Raw genomic sequence first — 26424 nt, 5'->3', positions numbered from 1 at the left:
AGAGTCTAATCAAAAACGTTATCCCTGCCATAGGTTTTTAAAGTAATTTCTCAATGCGCTGGATCTAATTCCCATGGAAGTCAATAGGAGTCTTCGGCAAAGTCTACACTACACACTTGCTGTGGTATAATGACGTCACTCGGGGTGTGAAAAATCCACACACCCCCATGCTACATAGTTATAGTGACCCAACCACCCCCCCCAGCCCCATAGGCACTGCTGTGTCAGTGGGAGAGCGTCTCTCTTCCATTGGCTTAAAGCATTGTGACGAAGTGGGACTGTTCTTAATGTTTCCTCTGAATACTGTAGGGGTGCCTCAGTTTTCCCTATGCATTTCTAAAGTCTCTAGGTGGTAGGATAAGGGGGAGTAATTGTTGCAAAGGGCCAGTGTACATAAATGGCCAACGCTCTGTCTCCTGGCAACTGATGGCCTGGTCCCTTCCCTTCCCCCCTGCAAGGTGAGAGCTAAAGGGTTGGAGAATAAAGGAACTTGGTGACCTCCTGGCCCGGAAAAGGGACAAAGCCCAGAGGAGGAGGGGCTGGAGTGGAGTCAGTTTGGACAGGCTGGGGATGTGGAGTGAAGTACAGATGTGGTTGTCTGGCTCACTGCCCCCAAAATGGACCCAGCTGAGAGGTCCGGTTCTCTGCACCTACAAGCTCTATTTTAGATCATTTTCCTGTTGTCTAATAAACCTTCTGTTTTCCTGGCTGGCTGAGAGTCACGTCTGACTGCGAAGTTGGGGGGCAGGACCCTCTGGCTTCCCCAGGACCCCGCCTGGGCGGACTCGCTGTTGGAAGCGCACGGAGGGGCAGAGGATGCTGAATGCTCCGAGGTCAGACCCAAGAAGGTGGAAGCCGTGTGAGCTTTTTGCCCTGCAGACAGGCTGCTCCCAGAGAGGAGCCTTCCCCAGAGTCCTGCCTGGCTTCATAGGGAGCAATTCCAGAGCATCGCCCGGGGACCCCGTGACAAGCATCTTCTCCAGACCCCTACAGCAGTGCAGCTCCATCTGTGAAATTGACAAGAATGGACATGAATTTAGTAGGGCCCTACCAGGATGTGTCTAAAGACACCTCTTGATTCTGTACAACTGCTCCATTTAGGTGTCCAGCGAACCTGGGTCCGCTTGAAAGCGAGGACCTGAAATCACAGGAACTTCCGTTGAATTCAGCTTTCAGTTTGTCCCCAGACTCCGGGCAAGCAGGCAGGAAGGGAAGAAAAGGGAAAGAAACATCTACAAAACAAGATTTGTATGGCCCACTCCAAACTGAGTTCTCCTTATGGCACCCGTATCTTACCCTTTGCACGAAGCAGATCTGCCTGCATCGCTTGCCACAGAGTTAATGGTATTTTTAATAACCACATTGTATTTATTATCCTTACAAAATGGAAATAAAACCCTTATATGACATATGATCAAATATGTCTTTCAGAAAGACCAGGAGATAAATTTTCTCTTTCCCTGTGTCATGTTCTCCTGGGATGGGAGGGCTGCTATCTTTTGTTGCTGTTCAGTAAAACAAGTCTAAACTGTTTTTTCAGCCCAAAACAGACCATGCCCAGTGTAATGATGCTGGTTCTGGTGGGACCCAACTGAGAGTGCCAATTCAGGACAAATTGCTTCAAGCAGGGCGGTTACAGCCCCAGACTGGAGTTTCTGTGCATACCAAGGCAAACCAAACCAGCCAGACAGAGAAGACCTTGGTTTTACCCCACTGGCTAACCACAAGTCACACAAGCAATTCCCTTAGACACTCCAGTTTCCCAGTATCATCACCATTGCCCCTCGTTATGGGGACGAATGGTTATGAAAACCAATACCCCAGTAAAAGAAAAAGGTTCTCTCGATCCCAAAGGACCAAGCCCCGGACCCAGGTCAATATACAAATCAGATCTTACCCACAAATCATGCTGTTGCCAATCCTTTAGAATCTAAAATCTAAAGCTTTATTCATAAAAGGAAAAGGATAGAGATGAGAGCTAGAATGGGTTCAATGGAATCAATGACATACAGTAACGGCCAAGTTCTTGGTTCAGGCTTGCAGCAGGGATGGAATAAACGGCAGGTTCAAATCCAGTCTCTGGAGTCCATCCACAGCTGGGATGTGTCCTTCAGTCCTTGGTTCAAAGCTTCAGTGTAGCAATGTCCCTCCAGAGGTATGAAGCAGGATTGAAGACAAGATGGAGGAGCTGCAGCAGCCTTTTATAGTCTTTTGCCATGTGGTCTGTCTTTCTTTGTCCCAAAGACAAGCTGTCCATCCCATGGCCTGGAAAAACCTCAGAGTTCTGTTCCTAGGCAGGTCCCTGCACACCTTGCTGAGTCCCAAGGGGCGTCTGCCTTCTCTTAATGGGTCAGTTGTACAGCGGATGGTCCTCAATGGGCCATCAAGCAGGCTAGGCAGAGCTGTCATCAACTTGTCTGGGGTGTCACCCAGAAGCATAGCATACAGACAGTATAGAGCCAATACATGTATCTTTAAATACAAAAACGATACATGCAAACAGATCACATAATCCTAACCAGCAAACCATAACCTCGTCTTAGACGCCTTATTCGACCCCCTTTATACACGATTTGGTGCCACTACAGGATCTTGGTCGCAACAATGTTCTATATGGTCCCAGTTCAAGTCAATAACGTCACACCCAGTAATTACACTTTGCTTCAACACATGCAATGCCCACATCAAACCATTGCTAAAGCCTGTCCCCTGCCCCTCCATGCCAGGTGCACCAGGATAGTGAGCAAGAGACACAGTCTCACAGGCATGCCCAGCTGTGCCCTCCAAGCCAGATATGGGGCAGGCAGGCTCAGCCTGGCAGGATTCAAGTTCTCAGATGTGGGGGGGATGTGGATGCACAGGGGCTCATTGGAGGATTCTGGGTGCAGGGGGAATGGGACTCTACGGGGGGGGGTCCAGGTGAAGGTGGTTGGAGCTCCGTGGGGGGCTGTCTGGGTGCTGGGGGGAGGGCTTAGCAGGTGGGGTCCAGATGCATGATGGTTGGGCAGAAGGGGGGGAAAACTTCCCATACAGTGACCCCACCCCCCATGGGTAAGGAGCGATGGGGGCAGGAAGCAGGGGGGAGTGCAAAGCTTCCTGCAACCAGGGGAGGCTCCTGGGGGTAGGTCTGACCACCCCAGTGGCTCCCTGCAAGGGAAGTCCTGTCCCCCCATCTAGCAGCTGAGTGCTCCCCTGGGTTGGGAAGCAGCCTAGAAGCCTGGCTCTCCTCGCTGAAAACAGCCATGGTCCATGTGGGAAACTGACCAGTGGGCACAGTGCCCCCCCCAAGCACATTCCTTCTGCCCCCCTAATGGCCTGGCAGGAAGGGGCAAGCAGTGACTCCAGGGGCTCTGTGCCTGCTGGTCACTTTCCCCGCGTGAGCTGCGAGGGAGCTGATCCCTGCCCTTCCCTTAGGCAGCCCACATGGGCAAACTGATCAGCAGGCACCTGGAATCCCCGCCCCCCCGATCCGAGGGCTCCTCCGCGGGGGGAACAGGGCTAGGGGACAAATCCGGGTGCTCCCCTGCACATCCCCCCTGCAATGCACCCAGTGTGTGTGGGGGGGCATGTTCCCTTATAACATACCCATAACCTCCTCCCATGCCACTCAGTGAGAGCCATGCTAGGGATGGCCCCTCTCTGATAGCCCGGTGGGCCCTGCCTACTGCTCCCGGACCCAGGCCCACACCCCCACCCGCTGGTCCAAGGCTAAGCCCCTATGCCTGCCCCGCACCTACTGCCCCCTGGTCCCGGGCTCAGCCCCTGTGCCTGCCCCACTAGTGGTTTCCCCAGGAATTGAAATGGGGGGGTGTGTGTTCAAATTTACAGGGGGTGTGTGTCAGGGCTGATGAAGGGTGAGACTATGAGGGTGAAGGTGGGCTGTAATGCACCATAGTAAAAACTGAAAAATGTTTCATGACCCTTTTATTAGATTCAACTCATGTTTTAAAATCACACAAATTAAAGCTTTTGACACGGTCTCCCACAGTATTCTTGTCAGCAAGTTAAAGAAGTACGGGCTGGATGAATGCACCATAAGGTGGGTAGAAAGTTGGCTAGATTGTCGGGCTCAACGGGTAGTGATCAATGGCTCCATGTCTAGTTGGCAGCCGGTGTCAAGTGGAGTGCCTTAGGGGTCGGTCTTGGGGCCGGTTTTGTTCAATATCTTCATAAATGATCTGGAGGATGGTGTGGATTGCACTCTCAGCAAATTTGCGGATGATACTAAACTGGGAGGAGTGGTAGATACGCTGGAGGGCAGGGATAGGATACAGAAGGACCTAGACAAATTGGAGGATTGGGCCAAAAGAAATCTGATGAGGTTCAATAAGGATAAGTGCAGGGTCCTGCACTTAGGACGGAAGAACCCAATGCAGCGCTACAGATTAGGGACCGAATGGCTAGGCAGCAGTTCTGCGGAAAAGGACCTAGGGGTGACAGTGGACGAGAAGCTGGATATGAGTCAGCAGTGTGCCCTTGTTGCCAAGAAGGCCAATGGCATTTTGGGATGTATAAGTAGGGGCATAGCGAGCAGATCGAGGGACGTGATCGTCCCCCTCTATTCGACATTGGTGAGGCCTCATCTGGAGTACTGTGTCCAGTTTTGGGCCCCACACTACAAGAAGGATGTGGATAAATTGGAGAGAGTCCAGCGAAGGGCAACAAAAATGATTAGGGGTCTGGAACACATGAGTTATGAGGAGAGTCTGAGGGAACTGGGATTGTTTAGTCTGCGGAAGAGAAGAATGAGGGGGGATTTGATAGCTGCTTTCAACTACCTGAGAGGTGGTTCCAGAGAGGATGATTCTAGACTATTCTCAGTGGTAGAAGAGGACAGGACAAGGAGTAATGGTCTCAAGTTGCAGTGGGGGAGGTTTAGGTTGGATATTAGGAAAAACGTTTTCACTAGGAGGGTGGTGAAACACTGGAATGCGTTGCCTAGGGAGGTGGTGGAATCTCCTTCCTTAGAAGTTTTTAAGGTCAGGCTTGACAAAGCCCTGGCTGGGATGATTTCATTGGGGATTGGTCCTTCTTTGAGCAGGGGGTTGGACTAGATGACCTCATGAGGTCCCTTCCAACCCTGATATTCTATGATTCTATGAAAGTTGGCTACTCAAGCATTCTATGAAGCACTACGTCTACATCCTTCTTGGTTTCTTGTTATAATTTTGCACAACTCTGTTAATGAACTTCTTGAATGCCATGCGTTCATCTTTGGTGGCTTCTCATGGGCCCGGTACTTCCATTTCTTCAATTGATACGCTCACTAGTTCATTCACAGGATCAGGCAGAAGGCGACTTCTTTCAGAACACAAAATTCTAGTCAATGATGAAAAAGAACGCTCAGCTGTAGCTGTTGTGACTGGGAGTAGCAAGAGATGAATTCCTACTTCCTTCATCCCAGGAAACAGAGCACAAAGATCGGGTCGAGCCACTAGTGATGATAAAAAAGAAGTTGAAGTCAAATCTTCATTCATTCGTCGTATGATATTCCACTCTGTGTTCGAATTCTCTATTTTGTCCTGAGCACATGGCAGCCCCATGGCTGGTCGTGCCTCACTCCACTCCGCTGTCGGTGTTTTATAGGACAGGGATCTGTAAAAGCTGCGTAGATGGTGAGTAGAATCTAGAAGTTGCTGCTGTAGATTTTTAAGAATCAAGGCTGTGTACTTTTTCAGTTGTCTTAACAAACACTTCTTGTCTTCTTCACTTAAGGATTCAGTACAAATGCCTTCATTAGTCAACTTCTGGACTGAAGTCTTTGCTTCTTCCAGTACTTTTTCAATGGATAGCTCTCTGATTGATCCAAATGTAGCCTCTCTTGCTGGACAAAGATCTACTACTGTTGTAGCAGATGCCTGGATGGCATTGTTTAATGATCCAAGTGGTTTCAACAGTAGACTTAAGAGAGAGAATGGCAATAGTCTTCTCTGAATGTAGTATCAAAAGTAATCCACCAGCCTCACTACTTAGATCCATCCCACGTTAGTAGATACTTTCCAAAGCCAGTAATAATGGCTGGAGTAATTTTAAGACAACAGCCAAGGATCGCTCATGAGAAAGCCAGCGGGTTTTCCCAGGTTGGACTAATTTGAACTTCAGTCCCAGTGTATCTTCTATATTTTCCAAGATATTCAGTCTTTTTGGACTCTTGCTGAAAAAAGAATACAATGAAGACATTAAATTTATAGCTTTTTTAATGTCTTTTGAAGATTTTGCAGCTCGTACTTGTGCTAGTTGGAGTAGATGGCCTCTGCCGTGCGTATAGGAGCGAACAGGGTTACACTTTTCTCTGAGCAAAGCTTGTACTCCACCATGTCTTCCAGAGAAGTTTGCAGCTCCATCAAATGCACAAGCAGCCATCTGTCTGGGGTCCAACTGACAAGCATTTAACTCTCCTAAGATGTGGGTTGTCACAGATGCAGCCGATGTGTCTTCTATAACTTGAACATGTAGAAATGCATCTACTGGCCTACCCCTGACATCAAGATAACACACACAATGACTTAATACTTTATGCCCATTTGCACCGGTTCATTCATCAGCCATGTATGCAAATTTTTTGAATGTGGTGAGAGCTCTTCACTTTTTCAGCTGCTGAGTCTTTCACTGTTGCACCGCATGCTCCTAGCCAGTCAGTGGAGTTTCTTGCAGAAAGACAGTGAGCATTTGCTGGTCTTTTTCGGAACCAGTGTTCAACTCCAGGATGAACAAGTGACAATGCACTTCACATTGGCCTCCAGTTTGTAGTGTGTGGTGTCTCTTGCTTAAATAGAAAGTAGGATGCCACAGCCATGTTTGTTCGCATAAACTGTGTTGTGTCTCCAGCATTCTTATCAGCCTCATTAAGTATGTCTAAAATTGGCTTTGAAAAGGGGCTTATAAGGCTTTCTGCATGTTGATGCACTCCAGAGGCCTGGTGTTTTGCAGCCTTTTCACGTACTTTGTCAACATTGGCTTTGCTGATCGGTCTGACAAACCCAGCTCCTCCACTTTTACCAATTGTAGCATTGGGAAGCTTTCCTTCTTCATAAGCTTTTTTGCAAGAGGTGCACCAGTAGCCATCTTTTGTAACTTCAATAAATGGGAACACTTTGACCGACAAACATTGGGAACTGCCTTTAGGTCTTGGAGACACGGTTTCTTCAGTAGGTAGCTATATTCGTGCTTTGGGCTGGTCGGATGTAGATCCACCACTTGAACCTTCAGATGACATGTTGATATATTCTTGGTTTTTGACGTGTTCTTCACCTTGGTTAGTTTTTGAGGCCTTTGAGTGGAAAACCTGTTGTATTGTTTTTTGTCTTTTCATTTTCACTTTGACCTGAAACATATAAAAGAGATATGAATAAACTAAATGTTTTGTTAGGATAATGCAAATTTAACATCATGATAATGCAAGTTACACCAAAACACATAACAGGTCTAGATTTCTAAAAAAATATAAATTAAAAAAAAATGTATTTAATTTAAATTGACTTTTGAAAAGTAAGCCATCATGGGATAAGAGGGAAGGTCCTCTCATGGATCAGTAACTGGTTAAAAGATGGCAAACAAAGGGTAGGAATAAATTATCAATTTTCAGAATGGAGAAAGATAAATAGAGGTGTCCCTGAGGGGTCGGTACTGGGACCATTACTGTTCAACATATTCATAAATGATCTGGAAAAAGGCGTAAACAGTGAGGGGGCAAAATCTGCAGATGATACAAAACTATTCAAGATAGTTAAGTCCCAGGCAGACTGTGAAGAGCTACAAAGGGATCTCACAAAACTGGGTGACTGGGCAACAAAATGGCAGATGAAATTCAGTGTTGATAAATGCAAAGTAATGCACATTGGAAAACAATCTCAACTATACATACAAAATGATGGAGTCTGAATTAGCTGTTACCACTCAAGAAAAAGATCTTGGAGTCATTGTGGATGGTTCTCTGACAACATCCACTCAGTGTGCAGCGGCAGTCAAAAAAAGCAAACAGAATGTTGGGAATCATTAGGAAAGGGATAGATAATAAGACAGAAAATATCATATTGCCTCTCTATAAATCCATGGTACATGCACACCTTGAATACTGTGTGCAGATCTGGTCACCCCATCCCAAAAAAAGATATATTGGAATTGGAAAAGGTACAGAGATGGGCAACTAAAATGATTAGGTTTCAGAGGAACAGCCGTGTTAGTCTGTATTCGGATTATTAGGGGTATTAAACAGGAGGAGAGATTAAAATGACTGGGAATGTTCAGCTTAGAAAAGAGATGACTAAGGGGGGAAATATGATAGAGGTCTATAAAATCTTGTCTGGTGTGAAGAAAGCGAATAAGGAAATGTTATTTAATCCTTCATATAACACAAGAACTAGCAGTCACCCAATGAAATTAATAGGCAGCAGATTTTAAAAAAAACAAAAGGAAGTACTTCTTCACACAACATAAAATCAACCCGTGGAACTCTTTGCCAGGGGATGCTGTGAAGACCAAAACTATAACAGGATTAAAAAAAGAACTAGATAAATTTCTGGAGACTAGGTCCATCAGTGGCTATTAGCCAGGATGGGGAGGGATGCAACACCATGCTCTGAGTGTCCCTAGCCTGTTTGCCAGAAGCTGGGAATGGGCAACAGGGGATGGATCATTTGATGGTTACCTGTTCTGTTCATTCCCTCTGAAGCACCTGGTCTTGACCACTGTCAGAAGACAGGATACTGGGCTAGATGGACCATTGGTCTGACCCAGTATGACCATTCTTATGTAAAAAATAATTATAATAATAAAAATGTTTAGTACAGAAACTCCCCAACATAATGACCTCTCAAGATAGCAACGAGGTGAGATAACAACCTTGGCAAATAATGCATTTTAAAAATCTTGGCCTACTAGGAAACATGTCTACAAGTTTCCATTCCCAGTCACAAATCTAGCATTCTGGAGCAAAGTCACTAAAATATAGTCCAACAAACAAAATGTTTATTTAACGTGCCCCTCGCTTTTCCCTCCACCACACCCCACTCATCAGTGTTGTCCTTGGTCAGTGGAGACTCAGAGTTCAGAGGTGCTTTCACGTGAGTTCACCTCCCAGGTGGGGGGCAAGAAGCCCCTTGCTCGTTCCTCCAGCTGCTCCCTGCTCGCTCTGACCACTGCTGTTCGTTCTGCCACCGTTTACGCCACCGCTCTGTTGCCAATAGCCATCTGCTGCCACCAGCCCCTGTGCCTGCCCCATGCCCCCTGCCCCTGGGCTCAGCCCCGGTGCCTGCCCTGCTCCCCCAGTCCCAACCCCCGTACCTGCCCCCTAGTCCCAGCCTCTGTTCCTGTCCCACGCCCCCCTGTCCCAGCCCCTGTACCTGGCCCCCGCCCCCTGCCCCTGGGCTCAGCCCCTGGGCCTGCCCCGCGCCCCCCTGCCCCTGGGCTCAGCCCCTGGGCCTGCCCCGCGCCCCCCTGCCCCTGGGCTCAGCCCCGGGGCCTGCCCCGCGCCCCCAGTCCCAACCCCCGTACCTGCCCCCTGGTCCCAGCCCCTGTACCTGCCCCCCGCCCCCTGCCCCTGGGCTCAGCCCCTGGGCCTGCCCCGCGCCCCCCTGCCCCTGGGCCTGCCCCGCGCCCCCAGAACCAACCCCCGTACCTGCCCCCTGGTCCCAGCCCCTGTACCTGCCCCGCGCCCCCTGCCCCTGGGCTCAGCCCCTGGGCCTGCCCCATGTCCCCTGCCCCTGGGCTCAGCCCCTGGGCCTGCCCCATGTCCCCTGGGCTCAGCCCCTGGGCCTGCCCCATGTCCCCCTGCCCCTGGGCTCAGCCCCTGGGCCTGCCCCGCGCCCCCTGCCCCTGGGCTCAGCCCCTGGGCCTGCCCCGCGCCCCCTGCCCCTGGGCTCAGCCCCTGGGCCTGCCCTGCGCCCCCCTGCCCCCGGGCTCAGCCCCTGGGCCTGCCCCATGCCCCCGGGCTCAGCCCCGGTGCCTGCCCCGCTCCCCCAGTCCCAACCCCCGTACCTGCCCCCTGGTCCCAGCCCCTGTACCTGCCCCGCGCCCCCTGCCCCTGGGCTCAGCCCCTGGGCCTGCCCCGCGCCCCCCTGCCCCTGGGCTCAGCCCCTGGGCCTGCCCCGCTCCCCCAGTCCCAACCCCCGTACCTGCCCCCTGGTCCCAGCCTCTGTGCCTGTCCCACGCCCCCCGGTCCCAGCCCCTGTACCTGCCCCCTGCCCCTGGGCTCAGCCCCTGGGCCTGCCCCGCTCCCCCAGTCCCAACCCCCGTACCTGCCCCCTGGTCCCAGCCTCTGTGCCTGTCCCATGCCCCCCTGTCCCAGCCCCTGTACCTGCCCCATGCCCCCTGCCCCTGGGCTCAGCCCCTGGGCCTGCCCCGCGCCCCCCTGCCCCTGGGCTCAGCCCCTGGGCCTGCCCTGCTCCCCCAGTCCCAACCCCCGTACCTGCCCCCTGGTCCCAGCCTCTGTGCCTGTCCCACGCCCCCCTGTCCCAGCCCCTGTACCTGCCCCATGCCCCCTGCCCCTGGGCCTGCCCCGCGCCCCCCTGCCCCTGGGCTCAGCCCCTTGGCCTGCCCCATGTCCCCTGCCCCTGGTCCCAGCCTCTGTGCCTGCCCCGCGCCCCCTGCCCCTGGGCTCAGCCCCTGGGCCTGCCCCATGTCCCCTGCCCCTGGGCTCAGCCCCTGGGCCTGCCCCATGTCCCCTGGGCTCAGCCCCTGGGCCTGCCCCATGTCCCCCTGCCCCTGGGCTCAGCCCCTGGGCCTGCCCCGCGCCCCCTGCCCCTGGGCTCAGCCCCTGGGCCTGCCCCGCGCCCCCTGCCCCTGGGCTCAGCCCCTGGGCCTGCCCCATGCCCCCGGGCTCAGCCCCGGTGCCTGCCCCGCTCCCCCAGTCCCAACCCCCGTACCTGCCCCCTGGTCCCAGCCCCTGTACCTGCCCCGCGCCCCCTGCCCCTGGGCTCAGCCCCTGGGCCTGCCCCGCGCCCCCCTGCCCCTGGGCTCAGCCCCTGGGCCTGCCCCGCTCCCCCAGTCCCAACCCCCGTACCTGCCCCCTGGTCCCAGCCTCTGTGCCTGTCCCACGCCCCCCTGTCCCAGCCCCTGTACCTGGCCCCCGCCCCCTGCCCCTGGGCCCAGCCCCTTGGCCTGCCCCATGTCCCCTGCCCCTGGTCCCAGCCTCTGTGCCTGCCCCGCGCCCCCAGTCCCAGCCCCTGTACCTGCCCCACACCCCCCCTGCCCCTGGTCCCAGCCTCTGTGCCTGCCCCGCGCCCCCAGTCCCAGCCCCCGTACCTGCCCCACGGCCACCGGTCCCAGCCCCGGGGCCTGCCCCCGGCTCCGTCACGGCGCGCGGCCAGCGCTCGTAGAGCCGGGCAGGGAACCCAGGCGTCCGGGCGCAGAGGGGCGGGATGCCCCTGGGGACCCGGGTTCGAACCCCCGCAGGCGGGAGAGGGGCGGCGCAGGCGCAATCCACCCCCCTCCCCGCGAGAGGGCGGGGCTGGCCCTGGCTCTATGGTCCCGACTAGGCCCGCCCCCTCGCGGCCACTCTAGCTCTGACGTCGCTGCGCTCTATGGTGGCCTCAGGCCGGCGCGGGACCCGGCGCTTCCGGCGGCGGCTGCATGAGGAGACTCCGGGGGGGGCGGGCAGGTGAGGGGCGGGGGGGTCTGGGTCGAGCCGGGGAGCGCAGGCGGGGCTCCCTGAGGGGGGGCGGTCTGTGGGGTGATCCCGCGGGGGGGATGCGGGGGTAGCTGTGTGTGGAGGGGTCCCTGGGGGGGGGGGCGGTCCGTACGGGTAGGGGTGTCTGGGGGCTGGGGGTTCCTGAGGGGGGGCGGTCTCGGGGATGAGGGGGTGATCCCGGGGGGGCGTGGGGGGTAGCTGTTTGTGGAGGGGTCCCTGGAGGGGTGGTCTGTGGGGTGAGGGGGTGATCCCGGGGGGGTGGGGGGGGGTAGCTGTGTGTGGAGGGGTCCCTGGGGGGGTGGTCTGTGGGGTGAGGGGGTGATCCCGGGGGGGTGTGGGGGGGTAGCTGTGTGTGGAGGGGTCCCTGGAGGGGTGGTCTGTGGGGTGAGGGGGTGATCCCGGGGGGGTGTGGGGGGGTAGCTGTGTGTGGAGGGGTCCCTGGAGGGGTGGTCTGTGGGGTGAGGGGGTGATCCCGGGGGGGTGTGGGGGGGTAGCTGTGTGTGGAGGGGTCCCTGGGGGGGTGGTCTGTGGGGTGAGGGGGTGATCCCGGGGGGGTGGGGGGGGTAGCTGTGTGTGGAGGGGTCCCTGGAGGGGTGGTCTGTGGGGTGAGGGGGTGATCCCGGGGGGGTGGGGGGGGTAGCTGTGTGTGGAGGGGTCCCTGGAGGGGTGGTCTGTGGGGTGAGGGGGTGATCCCGGGGGGGTGGGGGGGTATGTGTGTGGAGGGGTCCCTGGAGGGGTGGTCTGTGGGGTGAGGGGGTGATCCCGGGGGGGTGGGGGGGGTAGCTGTGTGTGGAGGGGTCCCTGGAGGGGTGGTCTGTGGGGTGAGGGGGTGATCCCGGGGGGGGTGTGGGGGGGTAGCTGTGTGTGGAGGGGTCCCTGGAGGGGTGGTCTGTGGGGTAAGGGGGTGATCCCGGGGGGTGTGTGGGGGGGTAGCTGTGTGTGGAGGGGTCCCTGGAGGGGTGGTCTGTGGGGTGAGGGGGTGATCCCGGGGGGGCGTGGGGGGGTAGCTGTGTGTGGAGGGGTCCCTGGAGGGGTGGTCTGTGGGGTAAGGGGGTGATCCCGGGGGGGGTGTGGGGGGGTAGCTGTGTGTGGAGGGGTCCCTGGAGGGGTGGTCTGTGGGGTGAGGGGGTGATCCCGGGGGGGCGTGGGGGGGTAGCTGTGTGTGGAGGGGTCCCTGGAGGGGTGGTCTGTGGGGTGAGGGGGTGATCCCGGGGGGGGTGTAGGGGGTAGCTGTTTGTGGAGGGGTCCCTGGGGGGGTGGTCTGTGGGGTGAGGGGGTGATCCCGGGGGGGTGTGGGGGGGTAGCTGTGTGTGGAGGGGTCCCTGGAGGGGTGGTCTGTGGGGTGAGGGGGTGATCCCGGGGGGGCGTGGGGGGGTAGCTGTGTGTGGAGGGGTCCCTGGAGGGGTGGTCTGTGGGGTGAGGGGGTGATCCCGGGGGGGTGGGGGGGGGTAGCTGTGTGTGGAGGGGTCCCTGGAGGGGTGGTCTGTGGGGTGAGGGGGTGATCCCGGGGGGGCGTGGGGGGGTAGCGGTGTGTGGAGGGGTCCCTGGAGGGGTGGTCTGTGGGGTGAGGGGGTGATCCCGGGGGGGTGGGGGGGGGTAGCTGTGTGTGGAGGGGTCCCTGGAGGGGTGGTCTGTGGGGTGAGGGGGTGATCCCGGGGGTGTGTGGGGGGTAGCTGTGTGTGGAGGGGTCCCTGGAGGGGTGGTCTGTGGGGTGAGGGGGTGATCCCGGGGGGGTGTAGGGGGTAGCTGTTTGTGGAGGGGTCCCTGGGGGGGTGGTCTGTGGGGTGAGGGGGTGATCCCGGGGGGGCGTGGGGGGGTAGCTGTGTGTGGAGGGGTCCCTGGAGGGGTGGTCTGTGGGGTGAGGGGGTGATCCCGGGGGGGCGTGGGGGGGTAGCTGTGTGTGGAGGGGTCCCTGGAGGGGTGGTCTGTGGGGTGAGGGGGTGATCCCGGGGGGGTGTGGGGGGGTAGCTGTGTGTGGAGGGGTCCCTGGAGGGGTGGTCTGTGGGGTGAGGGGGTGATCCCGGGGGGGTGTGGGGGGGTAGCTGTGTGTGGAGGGGTCCCTGGAGGGGTGGTCTGTGGGGTGAGGGGGTGATCCCGGGGGGGTGTGGGGGGGTAGCTGTGTGTGGAGGGGTCCCTGGGGGGGTGGTCTGTGGGGTGAGGGGGTGATCCCGGGGGGGTGGGGGGGGTAGCTGTGTGTGGAGGGGTCCCTGGAGGGGTGGTCTGTGGGGTGAGGGGGTGATCCCGGGGGGGTGGGGGGGGTAGCTGTGTGTGGAGGGGTCCCTGGAGGGGTGGTCTGTGGGGTGAGGGGGTGATCCCGGGGGGGTGGGGGGGTATGTGTGTGGAGGGGTCCCTGGAGGGGTGGTCTGTGGGGTGAGGGGGTGATCCCGGGGGGGTGGGGGGGGTAGCTGTGTGTGGAGGGGTCCCTGGAGGGGTGGTCTGTGGGGTGAGGGGGTGATCCCGGGGGGGGTGTGGGGGGGTAGCTGTGTGTGGAGGGGTCCCTGGAGGGGTGGTCTGTGGGGTAAGGGGGTGATCCCGGGGGGGGTGTGGGGGGGTAGCTGTGTGTGGAGGGGTCCCTGGAGGGGTGGTCTGTGGGGTGAGGGGGTGATCCCGGGGGGGCGTGGGGGGGTAGCTGTGTGTGGAGGGGTCCCTGGAGGGGTGGTCTGTGGGGTAAGGGGGTGATCCCGGGGGGGGTGTGGGGGGGTAGCTGTGTGTGGAGGGGTCCCTGGAGGGGTGGTCTGTGGGGTGAGGGGGTGATCCCGGGGGGGCGTGGGGGGGTAGCTGTGTGTGGAGGGGTCCCTGGAGGGGTGGTCTGTGGGGTGAGGGGGTGATCCCGGGGGGGGTGTAGGGGGTAGCTGTTTGTGGAGGGGTCCCTGGGGGGGTGGTCTGTGGGGTGAGGGGGTGATCCCGGGGGGGTGTGGGGGGGTAGCTGTGTGTGGAGGGGTCCCTGGAGGGGTGGTCTGTGGGGTGAGGGGGTGATCCCGGGGGGGCGTGGGGGGGTAGCTGTGTGTGGAGGGGTCCCTGGAGGGGTGGTCTGTGGGGTGAGGGGGTGATCCCGGGGGGGTGGGGGGGGTAGCTGTGTGTGGAGGGGTCCCTGGAGGGGTGGTCTGTGGGGTGAGGGGGTGATCCCGGGGGGGCGTGGGGGGGTAGCGGTGTGTGGAGGGGTCCCTGGAGGGGTGGTCTGTGGGGTGAGGGGGTGATCCCGGGGGGGTGGGGGGGTAGCTGTGTGTGGAGGGGTCCCTGGAGGGGTGGTCTGTGGGGTGAGGGGGTGATCCCGGGGGGGTGGGGGGGGTAGCTGTGTGTGGAGGGGTCCCTGGGGGGGTGGTCTGTGGGGTGAGGGGGTGATCCCGGGGGGGTGGGGGGGTATGTGTGTGGAGGGGTCCCTGGGGGGGTGGTCTGTGGGGTGAGGGGGTGATCCCGGGGGGGCGTGGGGGGGTAGCTGTGTGTGGAGGGGTCCCTGGAGGGGTGGTCTGTGGGGTGAGGGGGTGATCCCGGGGGGGTGTAGGGGGTAGCTGTTTGTGGAGGGGTCCCTGGGGGGGTGGTCTGTGGGGTGAGGGGGTGATCCCGGGGGGGCGTGGGGGGGTAGCGGTGTGTGGAGGGGTCCCTGGAGGGGTGGTCTGTGGGGTGAGGGGGTGATCCCGGGGGGGTGGGGGGGTAGCTGTGTGTGGAGGGGTCCCTGGAGGGGTGGTCTGTGGGGTGAGGGGGTGATCCCGGGGGGGTGGGGGGGGTAGCTGTGTGTGGAGGGGTCCCTGGGGGGGTGGTCTGTGGGGTGAGGGGGTGATCCCGGGGGGGTGGGGGGGTATGTGTGTGGAGGGGTCCCTGGAGGGGTGGTCTGTGGGGTGAGGGGGTGATCCCGGGGGGGTGGGGGGGTAGCTGTGTGTGGAGGGGTCCCTGGAGGGGTGGTCTGTGGGGTGAGGGGGTGATCCCGGGGGGGTGGGGGGGTAGCTGTTTGTGGAGGGGTCCCTGGGGGGGTGGTCTGTGGGGTGAGGGGGTGATCCCGGGGGGGCGTGGGGGGGTAGCTGTGTGTGGAGGGGTCCCTGGGGGGGTGGTCTGTGGGGTGAGGGGGTGATCCCGGGGGGGTGGGGGGGGGTAGCTGTGTGTGGAGGGGTCCCTGGAGGGGTGGTCTGTGGGGTGAGGGGGTGATCCCGGGGGGGCGTGGGGGGGTAGCTGTGTGTGGAGGGGTCCCTGGAGGGGTGGTCTGTGGGGTGAGGGGGTGATCCCGGGGGGGTGTAGGGGGTAGCTGTTTGTGGAGGGGTCCCTGGGGGGGTGGTCTGTGGGGTGAGGGGGTGCTCTGTGTCCCTCCAGGGGGAAGTGGGGTGCTGCCCCCCAGATGACAGGGCACCCTTGCTATATTGTTCACATCCAGAGCCGATGGGGGGAGAGGTGGTTGCAGACTGGCATAGCCGCCCCTCACCCCCAGCCTGTGTCCTGGGCCCCAGGGAAGGTTTAATGCTGAGCCGTGAACATGTGGGACTGTGCCCTGGGGAATGGTCCTTCCCGCCCTGCAGCCTGGGGGTTAACAGCCCCCCTCGTTCTGCCCCAGCATCAGGCTCTGATTGGTGCCGGGAGATTCCTTGGCTAAGGTGGTGTGGAGGTTTCCATTTGAAACAGGTCTCAAATCTTGCTTGGGAAATTTGGCTGCCATAATATCTTTAGCCCAAGAGCCAGTGACTCCCCCAGAGGAGCAGGGTGAAGATGTTCCCTGGGGGAAATGTTTACCTCACGATTGGCAGGAGGCTCAGGCTGCCAAGGCAGGGCCTGTTCTTATGGCCAAGGATCTGGTGTGCGCAGGGGAGGAGGATTGGTCTCTGGGCTGTCACCCTTTTGCAGCGCTAGGCTCTCTCACCATCTCGCAGGGCCTGGGACAGCAGTAGTCTCTCTGGCAACCCTAGGGTTATTGGTGGTTCTCACAGCCGATTTGTCTTTCTCTTTCCTTTGTGTCCCTGGGCAGGTTGGTGGCCTTGACATTCCCCGGGGATGTATGCGGTGTACAGACAAGCCCACCCCCCTACGGGGGTGGAGTTCTCCATGTACTGCAACTTCTTCTCCAACGCGGAGCGCAACCTCGTAGTGGCAGGAACATCTCAGCTCTATGTGTACAGGCTCAACCATGACTCAGAGGTACCTTGTCCTCTCGCCAAACCATCCAGCAATCCCACCCAGCCCTCTGTGTCTTTCTGTGCTGCAGCTGTTTCTACAGATCCTATCTATGTGCATCTACGGGTTGCCTGTGATATCAGGGACAGGACTCAGTGACTCAGGAGGTCCCTTACAGTCCTGTGTTCCTAACTCAAATCCAATTTGTGTTTTAATCAAATTAAAGCATTATATTTTTTGACCCCTGGGACCTCAGAACTAATTCTTCTCTGAGTGGAGGTGCATAACCATAAAAGCTTTGGATACCTTCCAGGAAATTTCATTCATAAATCACAAAGGAGAGAGAAAATCTGGAACTGTGTTTGTAAATTATTATTATTATTATTATTGTTTATTACTTGTATTTCCATAGTGCCTAGGAGCCTTAGTCATGGACCAGGACCCCCCTATGCTAGGGGCTGTACAAACAACAAAAATGCAGGTCCTATCTCAGTAAGCTTCCTAAGTATAAGACAAGATACAACAGATGGATACAGACAGAGGGGAGAGTACAAAGAAGCACTGAGACAGCATTGTTGAGCATGATAGGCTGTGGTCTCAGCCCACCAGCAGCCTAACTGTTAAGATTTTTGTAGGCCTCATGGCAAAGGAGAACTTTGAGGAGGGTTTTGACGGAGAGTGATGAGGTAGTTTTGTGGATGTTTACAGCGAGTGCTTCCCAAGCATAAGGGACAGCAGGGCAGAAAGCACGAAGGAGCTTGTTTGAAAATTACTCCTGAGGGAATTCTGCACCAAAAAAATAAAAATTCTGTGCACCATATTTTAAAATTCTGCAAAATTCTGCATATTTTATTTGACAATAAATGTGGAGGCTCCGGCATGGCAGTGGGGAACACAGGCTGCTGGCTGCACTGAGGTGGGAGATTACCCTGCAGTCTCCCCTCCCCCTGACACAGATTTGGCCGTGGGGCTGTACCTGACCCTGCTGTAGCTCAAGGGCCAGGCCTGTCCCAGAAACACCCTGGGGCCCTGCCCCTCCTACTGCTGAGGGCATTCTGTGCCAAAAATATAAAAATTCTGCACACAATATTTTAAAATTCTGCAAATTATATTTGTCAAATAAATGTGGAGCACTGCATTGGAGAGCACAGGCCTCTGGCTCTACAGAGGTGGGAGATCACTGTGCAGCTCATCCCCGGGACATGGACTCGGCAGTGAGGCTGCACCCAATCCTGACACAGCGCAAGGACCAGGCCTGCCCCAGAATCACTCCAGGGCCATGTCCCTCTGTGCCAAGTGCACCAGGTGTGGGCAGGCAGACTCAGCAAGGCAGGACCCAAGTGTGGAGGGGTTTAGTATGTGTGGGGGATCGAGCTGTGGGTTGAGAGGGTTCTGTGTGGGGCAATCTGGATGTGGGTAGCTCAGCGGGGGACGCAGGTGTAAGGGGATCTGGATGCACAGGGACTTGTTGGTGGGGGCGTTCTGAGTGCAACAGTAATGGGACTCTGCAGGGGTGTCCAGGTGAAGGTGGTTGGGGCTCAGCGGGGGGGTGTCTGGGTGTGGGGGGAATAGAGCTTGGCAGGAGGTATGGGTGTGTGTGTGGGGGGGGGGGGAGGGGCTCAGTGGAGGGTCCTGGTGCAGCTGGTTGGGGCTTGGTGGGGTGGGGATCTGGGTGTGGATTGCTCGTCAGGGTGGTCCAGATGCAGGGGGTGTGGGGCTCATTGAGGATGGGGGTTTTCTGAGTGCGGGAGTCTGAAGCTCAGTGGGAGGGACTGGGTATGAGGGGGTCTGGATGCACAGCAGATGGGGGAGCAGCTCCCTGTACAGGGATCCCAGCTCCTGCAGCTGAGGAGCGATGGGTGCAGGAAGTGTGTGTGTGGGGGAGAGTTTGCAGAGCTTCCTTCAGCCAGGGGAGAAATCTGGGGGTGGGTGTCTGACCCAGCCCCAGATGCTCTGCAGGGGAAAAGGAAGTTCCATCCTCCCCAGCCTAGCCGAGACTAGCAACTAAGCCTGGTGCAGGGTAGAGCCACAAGCCGGGTCTTCCTGAGTCCTGCCTCACAGTGATTTACCTCTCTGCTGGTTGCCCTGGGCCCCCGAAACATAGTGCTGGGGAGGGTCGCATGACCACTCTTGTGGGTTCCCTTTGCTTCCCCGTCTGAAAGTCATTTTTCTGCAGGGAAACAAAGAAATCTGCAGGGGACATAAATTCTGCACGTGCGCAGTGGCACAGAATTCCCACAGGAGAATCCTCCAGACTAGGTGCACCAAGATAGCAAACAAGAGGGACTGAGTCTCACATGCACACCCCGTCCTGGCCCCCGATCCAGGTGTGGGGCAAGCAGGCTCAGCCCAGCAGCTTCCAAGTGTAGAGAGGCTTAGTGTGGGGGGATCCAGGTGTGGGGTGAGAGGATTCTGTGTGGGGCACTCTGGGTGCGAGTGGCTTGGTGGGAGATCTGGATGCACAGGGCCTCCTTGGGGAGTTCCAGGTGAAGGGGGAATAGGACTTTGCATGGGGATCCAGGTGAAGGTGGGAGGGGGGGTCTGGGTGTGGGGGACTCAGTGGGGGATGGTCTGGGTGCAGGAGTAGGGAACCACATGCAGAGGGGAGGGGCTCGGCACGGATCTGGTTGTAGATGGGGTGGGGTTGGAGGGGCGTGGTTGGGTTGCAGGGAGTGTGGCTCAGTGGGGGGTGCTCTGGGTGCAGGGGGGCTCCAGATGCAGGGGGTGAGGTTCAGTGGGGTGGGTGTTCGGGCATGGGGAGCTTCGTGGGGAGGGGGTTCTAGATGTGGGCAGGGTGAGGCTCGGCAGGGGTTCTGGGTATGGGGGTTCTGGATACGTAGGGCTTGGACAGATCGGGGAGCAGCTCCCTGTACAGTGACCCCTCCCCTGCGGCTGAGGAGCAATGTGGGGGGGAGGTGCAGAGCTTCCTGCAGCTGGGGGAGGTTTCTGGGAGTGGGTTGGCCCCGGCTGCTCCTTGCAGGGGAAGAGAAAGTCCCGTCTCCCCAGCCCAGCTGGGACTAGCACCTGAGCCTGGTGCAGGGCAAGAGCCACTGACCAGAGCATCCTTAGCCCCACAATGATTATCTCTCCGCTGGCTGCTCCGGGCGCCCGAAACAACGCACCCATGCTGCTGGGGAGGGACGCGTGACCGCTCTTGCGGCTTCCCTTTGTTTCCCCCCATTTTTCTGCGGGGAAGCGAAGCAATCTGTGTGGGGCATGAATTCTGCACATGCGCAGTGGCGCAGAATTCTCCCCAGCAGGAAGAGAGAGCTCTGGCCCGTTCAACGTGACAGGCTAGGGTATGGGTGGAGCAAGGCCAGAGAGATGGAGATTGTGGTAATCAAGATACAAGCTGATGAGAGCTTGCACAAGTGATTTAGCTGTGTGGATGGATAGGAAAGGGTGGATCTTAGAGAGAATCTGTGGGACGTAGACATAGACTAGATGGAGAACCCAGAGAGGTGCTTGTGCTCGGCTTAGCTCGGTTAGCCTGGGTTACTAGAGTGCTTAGCACTTACGTCTCTTCTTATTTTCAGAGGGGTTTAGGTGCATGTGCCTGGGGGCTGGGCCTTGTGGGTCAGGCTTGAGAGGCATGGGCAGAGCCTGGGGGTATGGGGGGAAGCCCAGGAATAACAGGGGGATCTGCAGGCCAAGATTGAGGGGCAGCGGCAGAGCTGTGGAGGAGGGGGAACTTCTACATCCGTTGCCTGCTCTGGAGCTGCCCCTCTGAGTAAGACCAGACCCCCTCGGCCTCAGGAGCACTCATGTCATTCTGGCATTGAACTGAGAGATGCCTTGGCCAGTTGCCCCAGAGGAGGGCAGTAGCTGCCTCGGCTGGGCTCGCTGGATCCAGGCTGTCTGATTGCAGCTACTCTGATGAAGTTCTTTCTCTTTCTTCCAGCCCTCCACTAAAGGAGACAGGAACACAGGTACGTGGGACTGGGGCATGCCGGGGTGGGCCAGTCTGGGCTCTGCTGCAGCTCCTGGGATCGCCCCAGGGTGGGGTTGGAATGTGGGGGATGAGAGCAGGGAGGGATGGAACCCCAGGACAGCCTCCGTTTCCTGTTGAGGTCACGAGCTGGCAGAGAGGCCATGGCCCAGCGAGGTGGTCACACTGGGACTGGAAGGAGGGCTCATGGGTGGAATGAGAGGGGGCAGTATGGAGTGACTATCTGGGGGTGACATCTGTGAGGCCAGTGACTCCTCTCTGCAGGGAGGGGGTGGAAGTGGGCCAGGTGGAGCCCTGCAGAGCGTGCCGGGCCTGCCCTGACCCAGGGGCAGGGCCCAGCCCCAGAGCCTCGGCTTCTCACTCCTCTGTCTTGCTGGCCCATGCAGAGGGCAAAGGTCACAAGGAGAAGTTAGAGCTGGTGGCCTCCTTCTCCTTCTTCGGCAATGTCATGTCCATGGCCAGTGTGCAGCTGGCGGGAGCCAAGAGGGACGCTCTGCTGCTCAGCTTCAAGGATGCCAAGGTAACTTCCTGGGGCGGGCAGGCTCCTACAATGGATCAGCAGCTACATCCATCCCCCCAGCCCAGCGGGGGAAGGGGTTAGATCCAGCCCCAGTTCAGAGGCCTGGGACTGGAGTAGCTGAGGGGGCTGCAGGCCTGGGATGAGGGGCAGAGAGGTGGGGAGTAGCTTGGCGTGCTTTAGAACAGAGCTGGGTAGTGTCTCGGGTGCTGTTCTTTAGTCTGTCCATACCTAGGCAGTGCCTCGGGGGGTGCTGTGCCATGGGGGCCCATCTTTCAGCCAGAGCATGAAACCAAGGGGCAGGCTGAACTCAGCTGGCCCTGTCCTACGCCCTGTGCAGGAGAGCCGTGGCACTTCTCCTGGGAGGTGGCTGCATTTCAGGCCTGGGCGAAGTGCTCCCTGCAGGCCTTTGAAGTCCATGGAGATGCTGTATACGTGGATGGTGCCCACCTGAACCGAGGGGTGCCATCTCGTTAACCACTTTCTCTTCCTTCTCTGTAGCTGTCAGTGGTAGAATACGACCCTGGCACCCATGACCTGAAGACCCTCTCCCTCCATTACTTTGAGGAGCCTGAGCTAAAGGTAGGTCCTTGTGTGCCGGCTGTGGGGGTCAGCACCTTCCTGTTCCCGCTGCAGCACGGAGGCAGCTTTGGGGGCTGTTCGGTGGCAACCACTAGCCCTGTGGCGTCGTGCCCACTCAGTGCTGTGAGCTCTGTGCTCCTTCCTATCCCGACAGCCCTGCCCTCCGCTCCTGAGGGATGGGTGTGAAATATGGCCAGGAAAGGACCCAGCCCAGGTGTTTGGGCAGGTGTCCGATCCACGGGGCTGGCTGTTCTCCTCAGGCTGCTGTGTGTCAGGAAGAGGTGGAACCCTGGTCTCGGTGCTGGGGGTCTGTGAAAGGAGGAGGCTGAGCTGTGCTGAGGATATTGGGGAGAGCGCCTCCAGGCCTAACCTCAGAGGAGATGTGGGTGATGGCCCAGCTCCTGGAGATGGGGCAGGCCCCCTTTCCCAGCACGGCTCTGCCATAATGGCCACCAGTGATTCAGTCTGAATCTGAGCCACCGGTGCGGACTGAGACTTTCTGCTGTGCATTCAAATGGAGACAGCCTGCGTTCCCCAGGCTGAGACCACTACTTGGGTATCCCAGAGCTAGAGGGGGAGTGACTCCCACGTGCCCTATCCCGTCCCCTCTCTCCCCCCTCGGAGGAGAGAGATCCATGGGTCCCAGCGAGCATCAGAGCAGACCTGTGCTGTCTGGCTGGGTTCCCTGAATGAGACCCGCCATTCAAGGTGGCTGTGGGGGTTGGTGAAGCTCATGTGGTGGTGGGGGGGTGCCAGCCCCCCAGCTCCCTGTGAGGCTCTATCGTGGGCTGCCCTGGGTTGGCGTGTTTGCTCCTGGGCCCTGGCAAGGCTGGTGTGTCTCATTCTCTGCGCTGTCTGTGCTCCCAGGATGGCTTTGTGCAGAACGTTCACATCCCCAAGGTGCGGGTGGACCCGGATGGGCGCTGCGCAGTCATGCTGATCTACGGCACGCGCCTGGTGGTGCTGCCTTTCCGGAGAGAGACACTGACGGATGAGCACGAGGGGGTCATGGGAGAGGGGTAAGGTCCCAGAGCTAGCCCTGGCAGGACTCCCCTCTGCACTGGTGGGCACAGGGTGAGAGCCTATGAACTGCCCGGGCTAGGACATGCCCCTTATCCTATTCCAAAGCTGGCAGCGTTCCTAGCTCCCTGCTGGCTCATGGGATCCCGTCATTCTGCTCACCACCTGGCTTCCCTGCACTTGAGCTCTGTGATTGCGGCGAGGCCTCGCAACAGCCCGGCTCCCAGCTTTCCCCCACAAGATGCCTCGGGGTGGACTCCGGCACTTTGTGAAGTTGGCCACTGGAGTCACGTTTTCGGGGGTGGAAAAGGCAAGAGGGCGATGGGATCTGAAAGCCCCGGATCTCCCTCTGGAGGGAGGAGGGGCTGCACTTTGGCTGGGCCATTCCCAGTGCTGGCTGGGCTGGGAAATGTACCAGAACGGGTGCGAGAATAGGCAGGGAACCCTGTGGCTGGGGTGGGGACGGGATGCTGCTGCATGAACGGAGCCAGCCATCTCCTGCAAGGTGCATGTGCCCAGCACTGGATATGCCCAGGGTGGCCACGTTGGCAGTGTGCTGGGGATCCAGTGCACGTGTAAAGAGCCGATTACCTGCGGGCTGCAGACATCAGGGTGCAATGTTCTATCTGGGGCGGTGCTGCCATGCCTCTCTGGTCAAGGAGCTGAGACCTGTATTCCCCACGGGCCTCGCTGCACCGCAGAGAGGACGGCAGCCGATAGGGCTCTGGTCACGCTCCAGCCACCAGGTCGCAGGCCCCATCCGAGGGAGTGTGGCCAAGCATGGGGTGCCAAGGGGCCCGCCTGGGAGCTGCCTGGAGGCTGTGGGGAAGGTGCCGTGGGGGTGGCTGGGCTGGAGCGGGGTGGCCTGCTAGGCTCGGCCTCCCAGACTCTGTGTGATGGTGTTTTCCCTCCTCTCCCCGCCCAATTGCAGCCAGAAATCGAGTTTCCTGCCCAGCTATATCATTGACGTGCGGGAGCTGGACGAGAAGCTGCTTAACATCATCGACATGCAGTTCCTGTATGGCTACTATGAGCCCACCCTGCTCATCCTGTTCGAGCCCAATCAGACCTGGCCGGGGTGCGTCCCTCCTGCGTCCCTCCTCCCCCCTGGGTTGCTGCCAGCTTGGAGTCCCGGCCAGCCCACTGTGGGCACTGAGCGGGACGGACCCCATGCAAGGCTGGGCCTGCTAGGTGCTGAATGGAGGTGCTGGAGGGCGACTTGGCAGGTCTGCTCTGGTCTGAGTTGGTGCTGGGGGGCGCTGTGCTGTGTCCCTGTGGTGGGGGTAATGATTTCTGTTTGCAGGGGGCTCTGGGCTGCCAGGGGCGGCTGATGCAGCCCCTGCTGAGCTGGAGTGCAGATCAATCCCAGTGAGTGCCGTGGCACGACTCGCTGCCCAGCATGGACCCGCAGCACTGGGAGGAGGGGCTCACTGGTGCAGTGTGGAGGGGCTGGGGTGGTGGCACCAAACCTTGTGGGACCCAGCAGGGGAGACGGGTTCGCAGAGGTGAGTTGAGCAGCAGCAGAGACGGACGTAGTCACTGGGGAAACGGAGGACGTGGGGGCTGGTGGGGAGCACGTGACCAATGATAGTGAAGCACAGGGCAGCCAGCTTTCTGGGGGAGACCCCACCCCACCATTCTCCCCTTCCACCCACTTCCCGTGGCATCTCTCCCCGCTCGCTTCTCACACTGTTACGGCTTGTCTTGCTCCGGGCTCCCTGAGCAGGCCTGGGGGCGGAGTGTATGCGAGCTGCCGTCTCTCCTTCCCCTCGGTGCAGGCGGGTGGCTGTGCGCCAGGACACATGCAGCATCGTGGCCATCTCTCTGAACATCATGCAGAAGGTCCATCCGGTCATCTGGTCCCTCAGCAACCTGCCCTTCGACTGCACGCAGGCCCTGGCTGTGCCCAAGCCAATAGGTGAGACGAGCGTCTGCTTCCCAGGTGTGGGGTGCGACCTGGTGGCTAGAGCATGACTCTAGCACGACTCCTGGGCTCTGTCCCCGCTCCGCTGCTGACCCTTTGAGGCCTTGGCCAAATTGCTCAGCCTCTTCGAGACCCTGGAACACGAGTCCAGTGGTTGCCTATCCCCCGGGGCTCGGGCGGCAGTGCGGGGCTTTGCATGTGGCTCATCGGGTGGCCGGTAAGTGCAGGATCATAGCATTATTACCGCCTCCCTGGTTTGGCCAGCCCAGTGTCTGGCTAATGCAGGGCACTGGCTAATGCTCGCCACCCGTACGGACAGAATGGCACCTGCTGTGCGGGGCACTCACTCCTCTGGAGCACGATATGGGGGGGGCTGAGGGTGGAGCTAAAGGAGCCCCATTTCCTCCCAGACTCCTCTCTGACCATCTGCTGTCCCTGGAGCTCAGACGTGAGCCTGCATCACCAGCCCCGCCAGTTCCCCCCTGGGTTGGTGCAGAGAGACCCCTCGGTTCTGAGAGGAAGGGGTCAGACCCAGCCCGTTCCCCAGGAACTGGTGCCGTGAGTTCTGCAAATCCTTCCTCACCCAGCCCCAGGGGAAGGGTTTAAAGCAGGGCAAGGATCCCGGGTTGATCTAATTTACCCAGCGCAGGAACCCACCCCAGTTTGGCTTGGGGGTGCCTCGTGCTGGGTCCTATAAGCAAGAGCTCCAGGGCTGTCCTCTGCGCAGTGTCCTTCCCTGCCGCCAGCCCTGGACCTGCATGGGTCCTGGGGGAGCTGATCCGCTCATGCCGGGGAACGTGAGCCCAAGTCCCGACAAATCTTCCCTGAAGAATGGGCTGAACTGCAGGTCTAGTGAGGAGCACTCTGGTCCGGGATCCGGAGCCCTTCGCCTTCAGCTCACTGTGCCCAGGCTGGCCCGGAGAGCTGCGTGGGGCCGTGTGTGCAATGAGTCCATGGGTCTCACGCCAGCTGCCCACCCCACAAACTGCCCTCCAGTCAGCACTCATGTGTGGATAGCATGGAGGAGCTCTGTCCCCAGGGCAGTCCCTGCTCTGCCCTGGTGTCCCCTGACACTTACAGCTGCGCTCGTCCTCTCTCTAGGAGGCGTGGTGATCTTCGCGGTTAACTCCCTGCTGTATCTGAACCAGAGCGTCCCGCCGTACGGCGTGTCTCTCAACTGCCTGACCACCGGGACCACGGTGTTCCCCCTGCGTAAGCTGGCGTGCCTGTCCTTCTCTTCGCGGCTCTCTGTCCTGGGCCTGGCTCCGTGTGGGATGGGCCTCTGGGGCCTCTGGAGAGGCAGTTCTCTGGGCAGAGCTTAGGGGGCTGATGGGCACCAAGGTGGGGAGATAGGCTGGGCGATCTTGGCCTGAGTGGGAGATGCCAGCTGCCGAAGCGATGGCAGTGATGCTGTTGAGGGCTTGTTACTGACTCTGGCCCAGTTGGGAGCCGGGGTCTGAGCAATCCGATGGCCGCGGCGCGTGTAGCCCAGAGAACGACTGTCCCGGGCACTTTGGGTGTGGGGAGTTTGCTGCTGACAGCCCATGAGGGGGCCTAGCTGTGGCGGGTAGAGGGGTGTGGTGCCCGCTTGGGCTGCTGTCGCTCAGTGATGCATGTGAGATGAGCCAGGGGCTCCCGCCAGCTGGCTCCTGCATTGTCATCAGACAGGCCAGCCCTGAATGGTGACTCCACTGCCAGTTCTCCTGTGGCCT

General features: G+C 58.9%; 1 protein-coding gene and 1 long non-coding RNA gene across 3 annotated transcripts in view; one reads left to right on the top strand and one right to left on the bottom strand.

Moving 5' to 3' along the window:
- Positions 1-3907: 3907 nt before the first annotated feature.
- LOC140906263 (uncharacterized) lies at positions 3908-11459 on the bottom strand. The gene is made up of 3 exons (XR_012157053.1): positions 11242-11459; positions 8648-8746; positions 3908-7324 (listed from the first exon to the last, which is right to left on the bottom strand). It is a non-coding gene; the product is annotated as an uncharacterized lncRNA (long non-coding RNA).
- A 46-nt stretch (positions 11460-11505) lies between these two features.
- The window catches only part of CPSF1 (cleavage and polyadenylation specific factor 1), a 36954-nt gene continuing 22035 nt past the window's right edge, over positions 11506-26424 (top strand). For both annotated transcript variants that reach the window (XM_073329879.1, XM_073329878.1), the window contains exons 1-9: positions 11506-11596; positions 16575-16744; positions 20622-20649; positions 21056-21189; positions 21688-21768; positions 22636-22787; positions 23720-23866; positions 24567-24706; positions 25814-25924. In XM_073329879.1, coding sequence (XP_073185980.1) covers positions 16601-16744; positions 20622-20649; positions 21056-21189; positions 21688-21768; positions 22636-22787; positions 23720-23866; positions 24567-24706; positions 25814-25924 — 937 coding nt within the window. In that variant the 5' untranslated portion in view covers positions 11506-11596; positions 16575-16600. The remainder of the gene's footprint in view (positions 11597-16574; positions 16745-20621; positions 20650-21055; positions 21190-21687; positions 21769-22635; positions 22788-23719; positions 23867-24566; positions 24707-25813; positions 25925-26424) is intronic.

This window comes from Lepidochelys kempii, chromosome 2 (genome assembly GCF_965140265.1).
Source record: "Lepidochelys kempii isolate rLepKem1 chromosome 2, rLepKem1.hap2, whole genome shotgun sequence".
Taxonomy (NCBI): domain Eukaryota; kingdom Metazoa; phylum Chordata; order Testudines; family Cheloniidae; genus Lepidochelys; species Lepidochelys kempii.
Note: the sequence above shows the minus strand (reverse complement) of the source record. Positions and strands in the feature narration are given on the sequence as shown.